This window comes from Camelus dromedarius, chromosome 9, assembly GCF_036321535.1.
Source record: "Camelus dromedarius isolate mCamDro1 chromosome 9, mCamDro1.pat, whole genome shotgun sequence".
Lineage (NCBI taxonomy): Eukaryota > Metazoa > Chordata > Mammalia > Artiodactyla > Camelidae > Camelus > Camelus dromedarius.
Genome location: NC_087444.1, coordinates 24,883,166 through 24,898,827, shown reverse-complemented (window position 1 = coordinate 24,898,827; position 15,662 = coordinate 24,883,166). Strand labels below are relative to the sequence as shown.

Below are 15,662 nucleotides of genomic sequence, written 5' to 3'. Positions count from 1 at the left end.
CCTCACCCAGAGCAGAGAGCTTACCCCCTTCTCCCATTCCACCTGCTAATAGCGTGTTTTGGAGATATGCAAAAAAACTGAAAGTGAATTATGAGGAGCAGCTTCCAATTGGACAGCCCCTCAAATGGCGATAAAGCAGGTCTGAAATGCTAATGTAGGTCAATGGTGAAATAAGACATTATTTACGATTCATCACATGGGTGACTTTTCAGGATGCATGCACTGCAGAATGTGTGCTGCCTCCGGATACCTATCAGATTGGTTGAGTATCTTTTGTCAACTAATCTTTGACAGTTTCCCTATTAATTCCTGTGAACATGGAAACACTGACAAGACCAGAGGAGGCTGCTTCATGCACGCCTGTGCCCAACAGAAGCTTTTAGGCTTATCTAAGGGAAGAGAGGAATTGTTTCCTTATGAGATTTTAATTCATCCCTGCTTCTGCAGACCCTGGCTGTGAGTCCCAGAACTAGGATGAGTTGAACCCTAAGGGGTGGGGTCCCCCAAGACATCTGGCTCACCACCATCCCACACGGTAATGAGTCCCCCCAGAACTGAGTTGCAAATTGCAGCAGTCAATAAAAATAACAATAAAACTCTCATCTCTTCAGTATTTACCACTGCCCAGACAGACTTCATATTCCTTAATTTATACATTCTCAATGGAGGTAATATCACCTCCAAGGGGGAGAAAATTGGTACTTGGGTGAACATTCAAAATTAGAGATATTGCAATGATTCGTGGCCCTCAAAGGGCTATCGTACACAAACAGATATCTATGGGGAGCAAGTAGGAAAAAATATCTAAGAAGACTCTTGGTGGGTTGATAATGAAAAAAATAAAGGTTGAGAAATTCTGCATTAATTCATTCAATGCCCACGACAGCCGGTTAAGGGAGATGCTGTTTTGTAAATGAAAAAAGTTGGAGTTTCACGAAGTAAAGGAATTTGTCCAAGGATGCTCCAACAGTTCCTGGTGAGGCCAGGATTTGAAAGTAGACACTCCACATCCTCACCGGTGCCTTTGACACCGTTCCACCTGCATTTGCTCACCTGGTTCTCTCTTTGCTGCTAAGGACCATTTTGAGAGAACTGGGTTGTGTCCACATGCATGGTTGGAAAGCAGCTGCAGACTGGTTGACCGGTAAGGAGCTGAATGTCCCAGGCCACTGGAGTCACAGTGGCAGCCGGTCACACATCTGTGCTCTGACAGTCATGGCCATGAGATATGTATGTATCTGGAAGCAGAATTTGTCCTGTAGGGACCCTCTCATTCTGGCTTGCCCAGGGCTGTCTCGGCAGGCCCCCAGTCCCAGGCAAACTGGCTGTTTATTCATCCCACATTGAGAACTCCAGTTGAGCATTTGGAACCAGGATGCCCAGAACCCCTTCAACCTGAAGGATTTCAAGACAAATTATTTTCAAGTTAGCATCTGTCAGACTAGACATACATTGAAATGCTTCTGTGTCCCCTTCACAAGTTGAGATGCTGATAGTTAAGGGCTTCCTTTCTTTCACGGGTGAAAATAAATAAGAAGGAGTGGGTTATGCCATGCAATGTCCACTTAGGATCTTCCAAGGCCAAATTCAAGGTGTAGGTAAGGCTGGGCTCTTATATGGTGGCTCCGGGAAGGAAACTGCTTACCAGCTGATTGAGGTTGTTGGTAGAATTCAGTTCTTTGCAGTCAGTCCCGGCATGCTCCTTCCTCCTACTCAAAGTCCTGGGAATTTGAGCAAGAGTCTTTGGGGTCATTTTAGAAGTCAGCCAACCACAGACCTTGTTGCAAATGGATAAGGCTGAGCCAGCCACTGAGAGGGCTTCGTGCAGAGTCGTGATCTCTTCTTAGTAACCTTTGAGGCACATGGCAGAGATAGTTTAGTCACAGAGATCAGCGTTTGGGTGCACTAGATGTACTACCTCCACTCATGGGTTGGATGTTCTATGATAAGTGCCATGTGTCACATCCGGGGAGCTCAGTTGGTGACGCCTGCCATCTCTGATCATGTTGATTTTTATGTTTGGCATCCCCCTGAAAAGCAGACATTTGCCTTGACTGTACTCTCAGAAATCGATGCCAAACATAGACTTGAATGTCTGTGTCTTGATATATTATTCACTTATAGGAATATCCCTTTTTAAAAAAAGAAAAAGGAGTCTGACACTTTTGATCACGTGAAGGAAATGAAATTTCAAGAACAGAAGAAATTTGTCACCTGCGGCACTGGGCGAGCTGTCTTTTGGAACCTCTCGCTCTCGAGGCCGGCTGACCTTTCCTGGAGATTGAAAACAGCCCCTCCCCTTCAGATCTGCCCTCCGCTTCTCCAGGGTGTGACTGTGCTTGAAGTCACAAGGAAGCAAAACTTCAAACACTAGCTTCAAGGTCAAGACACCAGGCGGCACTTTTCTTTAATCAGAGAAATGCAGCCAAGAGGAAGGGACAATCCGGCCAAGACGGAATCCTCATAATTGTTGATCAGGCTGTCAGATCAGCCACCATGCCTTTCGATGAAAGGAAATAACAGGCCAACTTGAGGCGTTCAACCAGCGGCCTGTAATTCTTTTATTTGGCTTTGGAGGGACCACTGCTAGTTCATCTGGCTCCGGGAGTGACAGAGTGATTATCATTTATTTTGACACTCGGGAGAATATTGCGACGGGGGAGAGACAGAAATGTACTACGTGGAGGACCCACACTTGTGTCTATCATGTAATTATCATTTCTCTGCCGTCGGGAAGCGCACCTAGGCACAAGATAAGCACGGATGAGAAGCTGACAGGCTGATGGAAAGGAATGAGCCCTTCTTCTCAGAGTCCAGGATGTGGGCTTGGGCAGGGTAAAGCCATGGGTGCCACCTACAGGCACTGGAACAACCGTCCTGGTGCCCACCTGCCTGATGTCAGCCCTGGACTTGGAATTGGTGTCTGGGGCTGAATCCAGGTCCAACAAGGGCTTCTGGGAGGGGTGAGGGGAAGAGCTCAGAGGTGCCAGGGAAGCCTGCCTGGTTATGAAATATGTTCAGGCAATGTTGTCCCTTCTTCTCAGTAACAAGTCGTCCACTGCTCTGGTCGCTGTGGAATATGGCAGAACTGCAACAAACTGCAACGAACTGCAACGTGCAATTCTCCCCAGAGAACACTGATGGAGGGCCCACTGTGTGTCAGCACCTGAGCTTATCAAGATGAACAAAACCCTTCTGCCCCACAAGGGTTCAAATGTAGGACCGCGTGACCCATCACATGAAGATGTCCTTAAGGTTTAGAAGAGGCTCCCTCAACAGAGAAGTCTGGTAAAAGCTACAGACTCCATTCTCTCCTGGAGATTTACAACATGCATTTGCTTATTAAGGATGCCAGGAAGTCCTCCAGGAGGGAGACCTGCTTAACTGTGCTTACTGTGTATTTCTCAAATGTATTTTTCTGCTGAGCCCACAGAACCAGTGTTCCCTGGAAACAATGGTAGGAAATGCTGGTTTCGGAGGCTTATCTAGCCATGGCAGGACCTGGAAGTCTGAAAATCATGATCCAGCCCCAGGGGAGGAGCTGACAAGAGCAGGGTGTCAGGCACACCAGATGGTCTGGGGCTCAGGATAGATCCTTGATCCTAGAGGAAGGCTAGGGTGCCCTATGGAGAAGCAGTGGTGGCTACAGAATGTGTGTGTGTGTGTGTGTGCGTGCCCGCGTGCACCTGGGTGCACGTACGTGTGTATGTGTTAGCAGAGATTTAGGATCTCCCCCATAGAAACCCAAATCTATGAACACAGACCATGGACAAGGTGAGAGGGAGAAGGTGAGGCAGGGCGACTCAGAGACGACGGGCAACGGGACTCGTCCTCTCTGTGGGCTGCTTCATCCTGAGCTCCTGGGCTCCTGAGCTCCTTCGTCTGCGGCATTGCCTGCACGTCAGGTTCAGACCCCAGGGCAGGTCGATGACAAAGGCCTCCCCACCTGGAACACTGACACAGCAGGCACTGGGCCAAGTTACTTAATACATTATCCTGTTACATGCTTACGAGGACCAAAGAAAACAGTGTTGATAATATCCTCATGTTATGAGGGGATGAATGGGAAGCTAAGGCTTGGAGAAGATTGATTAACTTGCCCAAGTTCACACAGTTAAGACTTGAACCTAGACATTACCCAAGGTGGTTTCCTGCCATGCTGCAAACCTATCTGGGTGACTCAAGCACTATCATTCTCCGCTGAGTGGGCCTCAGAAGTAAGTCCAGGTTCAAGGCTGGGTGAAGACCAAGGCAGGGCTTAAGACCAAGTTCACTTGCTCCCTAACAGTTCCTTAAAATGAAAGGCATTTTCTGTGTCATGCTGGGAATATTCCAGGAGCACTTTTTCCTATTTCATGTTAGCAAGTCTGTGAAAAATCACAACCAAGAACAAAACTATCCATGAATGTCCTGGTGGAAACTGAAAATTTGTCAACCTGAGAGGTCTTTTCTTCCCTTCCCAAGAAACCATGAGAGTCACAAACCGTGACAACCTCATTTTTAATACTTTCTTCTGCTTGTTTGTGTCTGACTTCCACTAAAAGTAGATTAGATTACATGGGGCACAGTCAAGAGTTCGTTAGACACTGACGAAGTGCAAGGCACTAGGTCGTGCATACTTACCCAGAGACCATTTCCCATGGAATCGATGCTGGGGAGGCCTCCTTCCAGGCCTTTGCCCACACGGAGCTCACTGAGTATGTCCCAGGGCGAGCTGTGGGCCTGGGAACTGCCTCTGATTTCTGACGGAGGCCCTCAAGTAGGCCTGTTTTCTAGACCAGAGAGACAAATGAGTATACCTTTCACGCTAACTGGGACAGACTGGGCGTGGCTGCGTGGACCACTGCTTGGAGAAAGAACCCTGATCCACTGGGTGGGAAACAAAGCACAGAAACCAAGTGGCTTGCTGACATCTTCCGAAGGCAAGGGGAGAGGAAGCTGACTGCACGTGCCCAGAATTTTCTGTTCTTACACCAGATCTTGAGGCCAGCCTGGTGATAATTTCGGAAAGAAACAAAGAAGGACAAAGACACAATGTGGAATAGAAGAGGTGTCTGGATGCATCTGTCCTAGTGGTAATATTGGTGAAATCAACTGAGACTATTTAACAAATCAACCCAACCTCAGGATGGTCCGATCCTTCTCATTTGCCTCATCCTCCAGACCTAATGGGTGATAATCTGATTCTGATGATGGAAAAAAAAGTAATTAAGTGGCTTTGATGGTTTGAAAGCACTGTTACAAAAGGGAAAGGAATACCGAGATGGCGGCTGAGCTAGATGGATTCTGTGTTTCCGCTGAGCTTGAATATTTTCTGTATGTGAATATTCCTTCCGGTAACTATAGGTCTATGGCTTCCGTCTCTTACCAGTTAGCTCACATGTTGTGAGTCCAGAGGATTTGGAATCAGAAGGTGGGTCCTTACATTCGTGGAAAAGTAAACCACAATTTAAAATGATGGTTGGGCAGGTCACCCTGAGCCAAGTGTGGTGGCTTGAAATTGTCAAGATCAGCAAGCAGATGTGCCCAATTCTGCCCTAGATCATGATTCTGTTGGTATTTGTAATTATGATCCCTTTAAATTAAATTTAACCACAAAAGCAATACATTCTCCTTGTAAGAATGATGAAAACATTACAGACTGGTCCAACATCTTCCCTGATCACTACGGGTAACCCTAGCCATCTCTCTCCTTTGCCCTGATTTAACCACCAGAGCCAGTGTGAAGTTCACCCTTGTACACATTTATGAGCATAAACTGTACCTGCAGAATAGATGCATAAATCTGGTGGAATTTTCTGTGTGCCAATATGTTCACAAAAATGATGTCATAGCGTGGATAACATCCTTCTCCAGCCTGATATTTTTCAATCATGGCGAGCCCTCCGTATTAAAACACATTAGAGCTACAGCCTTTTTAACTACTGCAGAAGATTTCACAGGGACTGGATACCATAATTTTGGCGATTCCTCTGTGTTGGACAGTCAGGTTGTTTCCAAATGTTTCACCGTAGTGGAGAATCCTCCATGAACATCCCGACAAAAACCCCTTGTGGACACGTGCAAGTGTTTCTTGTGGGTAGATGCCCTAAGAGTAAATGCATTTTTTTTAACTAGTTGCTTTTCAGTTGTCTTCCAGAGACAGTTGCGCTTCCTATCAGCTATGTGTGAGCAAGGCCTGGTATCTGACACCCTTCTCAATCCTTGTCATAAACGAATAGCCTGTGCAACCCTTTTCTTCACATTGTCTGTGTCTCTCAAGTGCCTAAATCCTTGTGGCCGCGTACAGGGTGCTCAGACAACACTTGCTCCCCTTCCTTTAGCCAGAATTAACCAGAATACCTTGCCCTTCGAGGTCCCCTCTCTGCCCTTTGCTCACACCTACTCACCCCTCTGGCATCTGCATCGAGGACCTTCCCTGAGCCCTGGTTAGACAAGGCAGTTCTCCATATTCACAACGCCCTCTCTCAGCGCCCGCAAACGCTTTATTATTTTCATACGTTATTTCTCCCACTTATGGCTGATCTGCCGGACACCAGGGAATGTGCCTTTCTGCACCTCTATTTCCCCAGCACCCACCCCAGTGCCCCCCCTAAGGTAGGCACTCAATAAACGCTTTTAAAATGAAGGCCATTGTCACAGAGCCACATCTACCATGGAATGAAAACCTATGGAAATAAACAGCATGTCAGCAGAAGGAAAAATTAAGCTGTCAATCTGCTGAACAGCAAAGATTTCTTGTCTTTATTTCAGCTCTTTCAACATGATGGAACAGAGAGGGAGCAGGGAAGGAAAGCTAAAACTTATCAAAGGCAGGGAATGCTTTACTTTTTTTTAATTTGGAAAGTGACTGACACATTGTTCCACCGTGACTGCCTTGCCGGGGGGAGGGGCTCTGCCCATCGCTGTTCCCCAGGTGACCATCTCCTGCTCTCCGTCCCGCCCCCTTAGGGACTACAGTGATGCGGATGACAGCCTTTGACGCAGACGACCCGGCCACGGATAATGCCCTCCTGCGGTACAACATCCGTCAGCAGACACCTGACAAGCCATCTCCCAACATGTTCTACATCGATCCTGAGAAAGGAGACATTGTCACCGTCGTGTCACCTGCCCTGCTGGACCGAGAGGTGAGCCAAGTGGTACACAACTTCTTTCTCATGAGACTCGAACGTGGCTTTCACATGAGGGGAGATGTAGGGCTTTAGTCAATGGCACTTTATATGGTAAAAGCAGAAATGAGAAATTCACACATGGTTGGATGGGGAAAACCTGTAAGGGAGATGGGTATTATGTGACCCAAACACTCACACACGCTGGAAAAGCCACATCCTTTGCTGTTATTTGTATTCAACCCGATGCCTGTTTCCTTACCGACCACTTATTCTTGAGGCCCGGGGGCTCATGGACCTACCTCTCTGCACCTTTCTGCCAAGAGGGAGCAGGAGAGAGGTGACTGTCCGAGGTTCCTGACCCTCTCCTTGTCAGTGTCAGGTGTCAGAAGCCAATTCTTTCTTTCTCAGACCCTCCGCTGCCTGCACCAGCGTTTTCCCCTCGAGCCTCTCTCATCCTTCAGTCCTGTGAGGCTGTCTCTCTGGGGAACCTCATCTACCTTCCAGGTCAGGTGTCACACCAGGTGTGCCACGGGCCTCCATCAGCCCACGTGCCTGCTCTTTGGTTTGGCCAAGGGTGTTTTCAAGTTTTCATCTTAGTTGCCATATCAAAATATTTCAATTTCATATTTCTTTTTTTAAAATTCCACTCGCCAGCCTGAAAATCAGAAAGGCTGGAAACTGGGGGCCCAGTTTCCACAGGTGGAGGATTAGTCATACCAGCTGTGACACTCCCAGGAGGAAGAGGATTATGTCAGCTTGTACCCCCGCATAGTCTCAGTCCTTAGCTCACGAGAGGTGTTCACAAAATCTTTTTTGAGCAATGAATGGAAGGAAAGATGTGGGGAGGAGAGAGAGCTGGGCAGCATGGAGTGTCTGACATCTCTGTGTGCACAGGCCACGGTCTGGCAGGGGGCTCTTCCATCGCCTTGTGTGTTGGGGGCTGGGGTGCAGCCTCCGGACCCAGATGCACACACAGGGCCGAGAGCGAGACCAGCCATTCCTCACCCACTCTGGGCAACGTGAAAATGCTAGAAGGCAGCTCACCGGTTCCCCAAGTAGCCAGCTGTGTGACCTTGAGCAAGTCATTAAACCTCCCTGAGCCCGTTTCCTTATTAGTAATGACTGATAATGACATCTGCATTACCAACTATATCACCTTTTTGAGATGTGCGCAACCCCTCTCCTTTTGTAAATAGCAAAGCTTTGTACCAACAGTCATTACCACTCGTCACACTTTCTCTGACTGCAGAGAACTCAGGCTCCGGTGCCCATCAGTCACTGCTGAGAGGTTTGCATACTGTTTACTCACGTGTCACAGATATAAGAAGAGTCTCCCCAAATTGTGCAAACCGCGTTCACTTTATTCTGTGGGTTGTACCTCTTCGCTTTTGCTAGTGCTGGGCTGGGTCTTATGGCAGTTCCTTGGATTCACAGCTGAGGCATGAGAGCAGCTGCAGTGACCGCTTACTGTCCTTGCCTTAGTGTAAGCTCGGGGTTAGTAGACCTCAAGTTTGACTTGGTAACATGGTGTATTTTCCATTACAAGCTCTTCCATTTGCTTTTTCTGAAACCATACCACAATATACACTTCCTAAAGAAAGAGATCTTGGTTCTTTGTCCCATCTCTGTATTCTCATTTCCAGACATAGTGCCACGTCAATAATAGACACTCAGTAAAGATATGTTGGATTGATGGATGGATGGATGGATAAAAGGATGAATGGAGGGATGAAGGGATGGATGGAGGGATGAAGGGATAGAGGGAGTGATGGATGGATGGATGGCTCCTCTTCCTTCAGCATGGGTATATAACCAGAAGAAATGGTTTTATTTTATCTGAGAGCTTACTCTTTCCCTTGTGTAATCATCCAGTAATCTAATTTATTCACCTTATACCTACCCAGTGTCAGGAAATGCACTAGCCTCTAAGAAATACCTTGGTGAATAGGAGGGTCATCAGGATCTGAGTCTCTTGCTTCAATGTTTGAGGAAATGTTTGGAGAAAATAAGAACCATATATCCTACTAAACGAAATTGGGTTCATTGGGGGCACTGTTTTATTCTTTTCTGTAACCATACTCAGCCCCTCATTCTGACAGCTCTATCTGTGTTTTTAAACTATGTCAGACTGCACTACAAAATAAAATCAGATAAAGGTCCCTAACATTTGATAAATGGTTTATTTAGTTGATCATCTTGGCTCTGCTAGACTGAAATTCATCAGCTGAAATCTGCCAGCTTTTCTGAACACAGCCACAGTTTGCCACCACTCAGCATAGCTAATGGTCAGTTTGCTGAGCGTTGGGGAGGGTTGTTTTCTTTTTCTTGCTTTGTTTTCTTTTCTTTTCTTTTCTTTTCTTTTCTTTTCTTTTCTTTTCTTTTTTTTTTTTTTTTTGCAAATGGAAACAGTCTTTAAATGAGGCCCTTAAAATGCAATCTTAACATTTGCATTGTGAGTGTATAGTTTGTCTTTTCAAAGAGTTTGAGCTGAGTACCTCTCTTTGTCTGAATTCGCCTTCATCTTATTGTGTATTATCTTCCAGAAAAATCTAAGAAAAATGATAGCCTGTCCATAAAAATGTACATACAATAAAAGCTGTTAGGACTGTGAATGTAATTTATTTTCTACTTTTAACCAATAAAGGATTTTCTGAAACTTTATAATGCCCCCAATTTTTAGGCCAAATGTGGAAACTGAGAGAATTTCCTTCCTTCTTTCCATGAGAAGTGTCACCCAAGGACTTATTTTCAGATTTAAGTGCATTTATTTGCTATGAGAGATTCAAGAGTCCTGAAATATGTCAGGGAAGAAAACTGAAGAGTGTTGATGGGAACATCGTATGCAAAATAGTCAGTGAAATCGAATGTGTATCTGCAGGTTGAAAGGGAACTTTGTGTTTGGTCAAGATGATCCCACTTAAACTGTTGTCACATTCTGCATCTCCAGAAACATCCTACAGAAATGTGTGAAAATGACGATATCAAGTCAAGCTGCCTGGATAAAAAATCATCACCATAATAAGGGATGGCCTTGAATGAAATCTAGAAGTAGTCATCTTAGTCTCAGGAAAATAAATGTTTTGAGGCCGCTCTGATCTAATGCTAATACTTTACTCATTTTCTTACAATACTTACTCATGTTTAAAACATTGGCAGTAATTGCACACGATTCAATCACGCTGTCAGGAATATTCTCTTTCTTTGTTTTGGTGGGTGGGACCAGAATTATTTAATAAGAGCGTCCTCTCCATTTCTGCAAGCTATTTACTCATAAATATTTTGGTCAGGATAATTTCCTCCTTTTGGGGGGTATCACTTGCTGCTGAGAAAACAGAAGGGGAAAAAAGTAGATGTAAATAAATAGTCTTCCTATTTTTTAAATAACACATTATCCTTGCAAATGAAACACAGATGGTGAACCACCCTATGAGAATCGAATCCGCTTGCTGTGTTTTGACAGTAAATAGAAAAGGATGGGGCATCATAAGGCATGATGCGGAGCCCTGGGGTCTGAGATTCAGCTGCAATTATGCCGACCTGCTGATGGCAGTGGGGTTAGAGTCAGAAGGGCAGGGCCTTACCTTGGGGCCACCTCTTCTTCCCCACTCTGGATAGATTCTAGCAGGAAACCTTGATGAGTTACAGGACTCTACTTGTGACCCTACCCATTTGCCCCATACCTCCAAGGTTGGCCTAATCAACCCATGAAAGCTAAGGCTTTGTCCAGTCACCTAGCATGACCTCAGCTTAGCTGAAAACTGGTCTGAGAGGCGTAGGGCAAAGGCATGCATGCTGGCTTTAGACTCCACGGATTCAGAGCCCATCTCCACCTCCGATCAGCTACGAGAACTTGGGCTGATCACTCAGCCTCTGTAAACCTCAGTTTCTTCATCTGCCACGATGAGTCTAATCAGAGTCCCTGTCTGACAGGTTTATCAGGAAGATTAAATAAGATGTGTCAAGCACTTAGCAGGGTGCTTAATGTATCCATAAGCACCCTGTAAATATTAGTTGATATTACTTATTTTCATGGTGGACAATGTGAGGCTAGGATCGCATTCTTCTGAAGGGAGTGTATTTTTGCTTCTGCCCACATAGCAGAGAACCTGGCAGGCTCCTAACACTCAATGAAACACCAAGGTAATTTAGGTGCCAAAATGCAGGGACAAATGTTGACACTTAGGAACTGAGCACCTCCCAGTGTCTGCTATATCCAGGGTACAAGGCTGGACCTTAGGGAAGCGCTGACCGAGCTGACTGGTAAGGAGGTAAAGCAGCAGCATGAACAGCAAACACACACAAAGATGTGCTATTTGAACTAAGCCTTGATGGATGAATGGAGATACACAGTGAGGGAAGGGCATCGTGGGGAGAGGAATAGCATGAGCGAAGTCATGGCATGTTCACATGTTACTTGGAGAGAGAGTGGGGATTTGAGGGTGTGGTAAAGAGAGATACCAGAAGAGGGTGGGGAGTTGGTTCTAGATGGCAAAGGGCTTTGCGGATCATCCTAAGGACTGTGGACGTATCCCACTCTAAATGTGATACCACCAACCATGTTTCAGTATTCAACCCAGCCTTCCCAGAGCTGTGACTTGGAGAGAAGTCTGGGTAAAACTAAAGGAGAGGTGATCAGTGGAAAAGCACAGGCATTTTGAGGCAGACTTGAGGCTACTTAGAGGGTGATGAGTTGGTTCACAGAGATTTCCAGCCTTATCAAGGGGAGATAGGGAGTTACTGCTTGAATCTGAATTCCGCAGATTGTTAAAGAGATGAATAAACAACAGCCTATTTTGTCTTCTGTTCCTGTGCATCTTAAAGTGTGAGACAATCAGTAGTGCTTGGCACATGTTAAATCAAGAGACACTTAACTTTGTCGTTAAGAGAGATCCAACTTTTGGATCTGACAAATGTTTAATTCTCTAAACTTTTTCCTTTTTTCTTTCCTTTTATTTTTTTTTTCTCATATGTTAAAAGTCACTTAAAATGCAGGGTGGTGATCAATGCAGAGTTCTTCTGTTTTCTTCTGTCATTTCAAATCTCCCCCTCTTATTTTATGTGAAGTACCCTAAAAAAGCTGAAGAGCTTTTTCTTTTTTTGAGAAAAATTTCTTTTGGAGAGCAATTTATTTTTCTTTATTAGCCAAGAACTATGATTAGCGTGTTAAGGCAGGTTTCACATCATTGACAGATTTTCCAGTTATTGTACTTAAATAACATTGTTCTAAATTCAATCCCTATTGATTGTCCCAGTCATAGAGATACTTCTCAACATAGAAAGAATGTCTAGTTCAGTTCTGGCTTCAAACTGGAGGGGAGAACAAGGAAAATCTTTGCTACAACTGTAATAAGGGCAACCATCATTTAAGGAAAAAAAAAACTTGATTGAGAACCTCTGGAAAGTAGCTATTTTATACTTACCTTTAATAGGCTCAGCTCTGGCCATGAACTGTTTTATTAGGATGCTACCACTGAAAAGCATTTTAAGTGAAGCTGACCAGAAAGTAGAACGCTTAGATTAAGCAAACTAGCAACTGATCATTTCAAGACACAATGACACTTGAAAATACCAGGAATTCACATCTCTTCCAGTTTTGTTTTAAGAAGATATCTTATTCACTATTCTTTTCCAAAGGATAAAAGTTCATCAATACTATTACTTGATGTTCTAAAGGCTCGATCATCTTTATTGGATCAATGGCACTGTGATGTCACATTCAACAGTGAAAGGACTTCAAATTATAGGATCATCTATTAGATTAAAGATCAGCAAACTTTTTCTTTAAGGACCAGATAGTAAATATTTTAGGTTTTGTGGGGCAAGAGGCAACGTTAAGAATGTTGTGTAGGTACTTAGGTAAGTATTTGAAATGTAGCCATTCAAAACCATAAAGAGTATTTTTAGCTGAAGAGTCATGAAATAGACGATGGGCTGGATTTGACCCACGGGCTGTCATTGGCCGACACTGATCTATTAAATCATTGGTCAAAATGATCAAAGAGCAGCAGCTTCATCTGTTGATTGTTACAGGTATTCATGTGCCTCTGTCTGAGATCCACTCTCAAAATGTTGAATCAGAGTTATTAATCATCACCTTGAACTTGGTTCTGGGTACAGGAACGAAGTCATGTTTGATAGGTCTGATTTCACTTTTTTTTTTTGGCAGAACAGTCCATTTCCCCATGATTAAGAAACAGATCATTTCAGATCCTTATAATTAATTCTAAACTGAAAATTTGGTTATAATAATTAAAACAATTAGTTCAATCCAAAAATAGTAAAACAGAAAGTGTTTACTTCTGCTCTGTCTAGACATAGACTACATCCTGATGAAATCATTTGGAATGACTATTTTTGTTATGTCAGGGCCCTGATGGCAGGAGGAATAGGGTGCCAGAGGACCCCAGATGGGAAGGGAAGAATTCCCGGAGGAGGGAGCTCTTCCTTGAGCTGGATCTGAAGCCCAGATGGACTGGTTCATGCTGGCATTGCTAGAGGAAGGCGATTCAGAGGACAGGGGCTCTTATCCTGTCTCTCGAGGTTCTAAGGAAACTCTGAGGGAAAAATGAGATTTTTCTGGTTATCAGAATAAAAAAGAAACATCCTGGACCAGAGTTGGGACACTTCCAGAAGGTTCCTCAAGACTTCTCAATGCCTTTACTGTCATCCTGAACTTGAGATCAGGGCCATGATTAAAAAGAAACTGAAATGACACTTTGAGCACCTGCTCTAATTCACCAATGTGTCAGTAAATATCCTAAGCGCTTTATGTTTAATTTAATCTTGGTGACAACCAATAAGGTGGTCAAAGCATGCCCGGTTATAGAGGAGGAGACTCTTGACATCACTGAGACGTGAGCCTAGATCAGCCTGTCTCCAGAGCCCATGTTTTTCCCCTAGGACATGAATCAAAACGGTTGATTATTTATTTGGATGGTAACCACACAGAGGAAATAGATTTTGGACTTTTTTTTCAACACAGGAAAGCAAAACACAGTGCAGTTGTGAGGCGACTTTTGTGATTAAGATGTGAGCTTTTAATACCTGCCAGGTGGCCTTCTTCCAAGTGACTGAACCCAGGTGTCTCCAAGAAACCTGTGCAAAAAGTCTAGGGAGAAAAATTCTCTGCTGCCTTAGTGTGGAAATACAAATCGGTCCTATTTGTTTGTTGGGTATTTTGGCAATAAGAATCAAATGGCTTTTTAAATGCCTCTAATATTCTTTGACTAAGCAATTCCACACATCAAAGATGTGTGTAACATCCACCAAATGGTGGATTTAAATAAAGCCACCAAATCCAAAAAGTGGGAGTTTTTGTTGGATTTATTTAAAGAGCTAAGCTAAGTATCCAACCATCGGGGATCTGTTTGGTATATTGTGCTATATCCCAACATTGGGATTCCATTAAGTCATATAAAATATGTGGTAAAAGAGTATATAATGATATGGATTTTTCACAGTATATTAACAAACGGTTTGCAAAACACCGTGTAAGCTACGATTCTTTTTTAGATCAGGTGGCTTAAAAACAGAAACTTACTTCTCACAGTTCTGGAGTCTGGATGTCCAAGATCTAGGCACTGGCCAATTCAGTTCTTGGTGACAGCCCATGTGGCCTCCTTCTCCATGTGTCTTCTCCCGGCAAAGACAGGACACCCTGGCCTCTCTTCCTTTTCTTGTCTGGATAGTAGTGCCATCATGAGGGTCCCACCCTCATGTCCTCGTCTACATCTAATTACCTCCCAAAGGCCCCACCTCCCTATACCATCCCACTGGGGGGTTAGGACTTCAACATATGCATCTTAGAGAGACAGACACAGTTTGTAACATATATCGTCACAGTCCAAAATGTGAAAAGATTTGTATAAATGAATTAGGAGTGGTCATTTTAGGACTGCAGGTGATCCTAATTTTCCTATAGTGCAGTGTCTAAGACGACTGTCTTCAGATCCAGGTTACTTGAGTTCGAATCTCAGCTCTGCCTCTTCCCAGTTCTGTGATCCTGGGAATGTTAATAGCTTGAACAAGCAGTAGCCATAACTGTAATTTCCATGTCATTCAATAGTCTTCTCCAACATCACTGTTAATGCCCCCAGAAAGCTCAGTTGTGTTAAAGTAGCATAATGTAGAGAATGTGATTGGAGCTTTTCCTCAGTTTCTTCATCAGTAAAATGGGAACGATAATAGAGTTCCCTCGAAGGTCTATTGGAAGGATTAAATGAATTAATAAAGCACGTACTTAGAAGAATAACAGGTCTGGGTTAGCTGTTGCTCTTATCTGTATTTTCTAGTTTGGGTACAGTGACCAGGTATTGTTTTGGTCATAAAATACATTTCTGTTCATCATTTTGAAACACAGTTGTATCTGGGTCCTGATGGCAAGGGATTCCAGGTCAGGAGCACATGGCAATGAATTGAGGAGTGGTGTGACTGTTACCTTTGGGTTCAGAGGCTGGTTCCTACATGCCAGTTTAGTCATTGACCAAACAGTGGGAGTCTTACCAGGCATCGTGGCCTCTGCCAACATTGCTAGGATCCCAGGCAATG

General features: G+C 44.3%; 1 protein-coding gene across 2 annotated transcripts in view; it reads left to right on the top strand.

The window, feature by feature from the left end:
• Positions 1–15,662, top strand: part of CDH13 (cadherin 13) — a 1,287,194-nt gene that overhangs the window by 1,062,448 nt on the left and 209,084 nt on the right. For both annotated transcript variants that reach the window (XM_064488932.1, XM_010980492.3), the window contains one exon: positions 6,952–7,130. In XM_064488932.1, the coding sequence (XP_064345002.1) occupies positions 6,952–7,130 (179 nt within the window). The remainder of the gene's footprint in view (positions 1–6,951; positions 7,131–15,662) is intronic.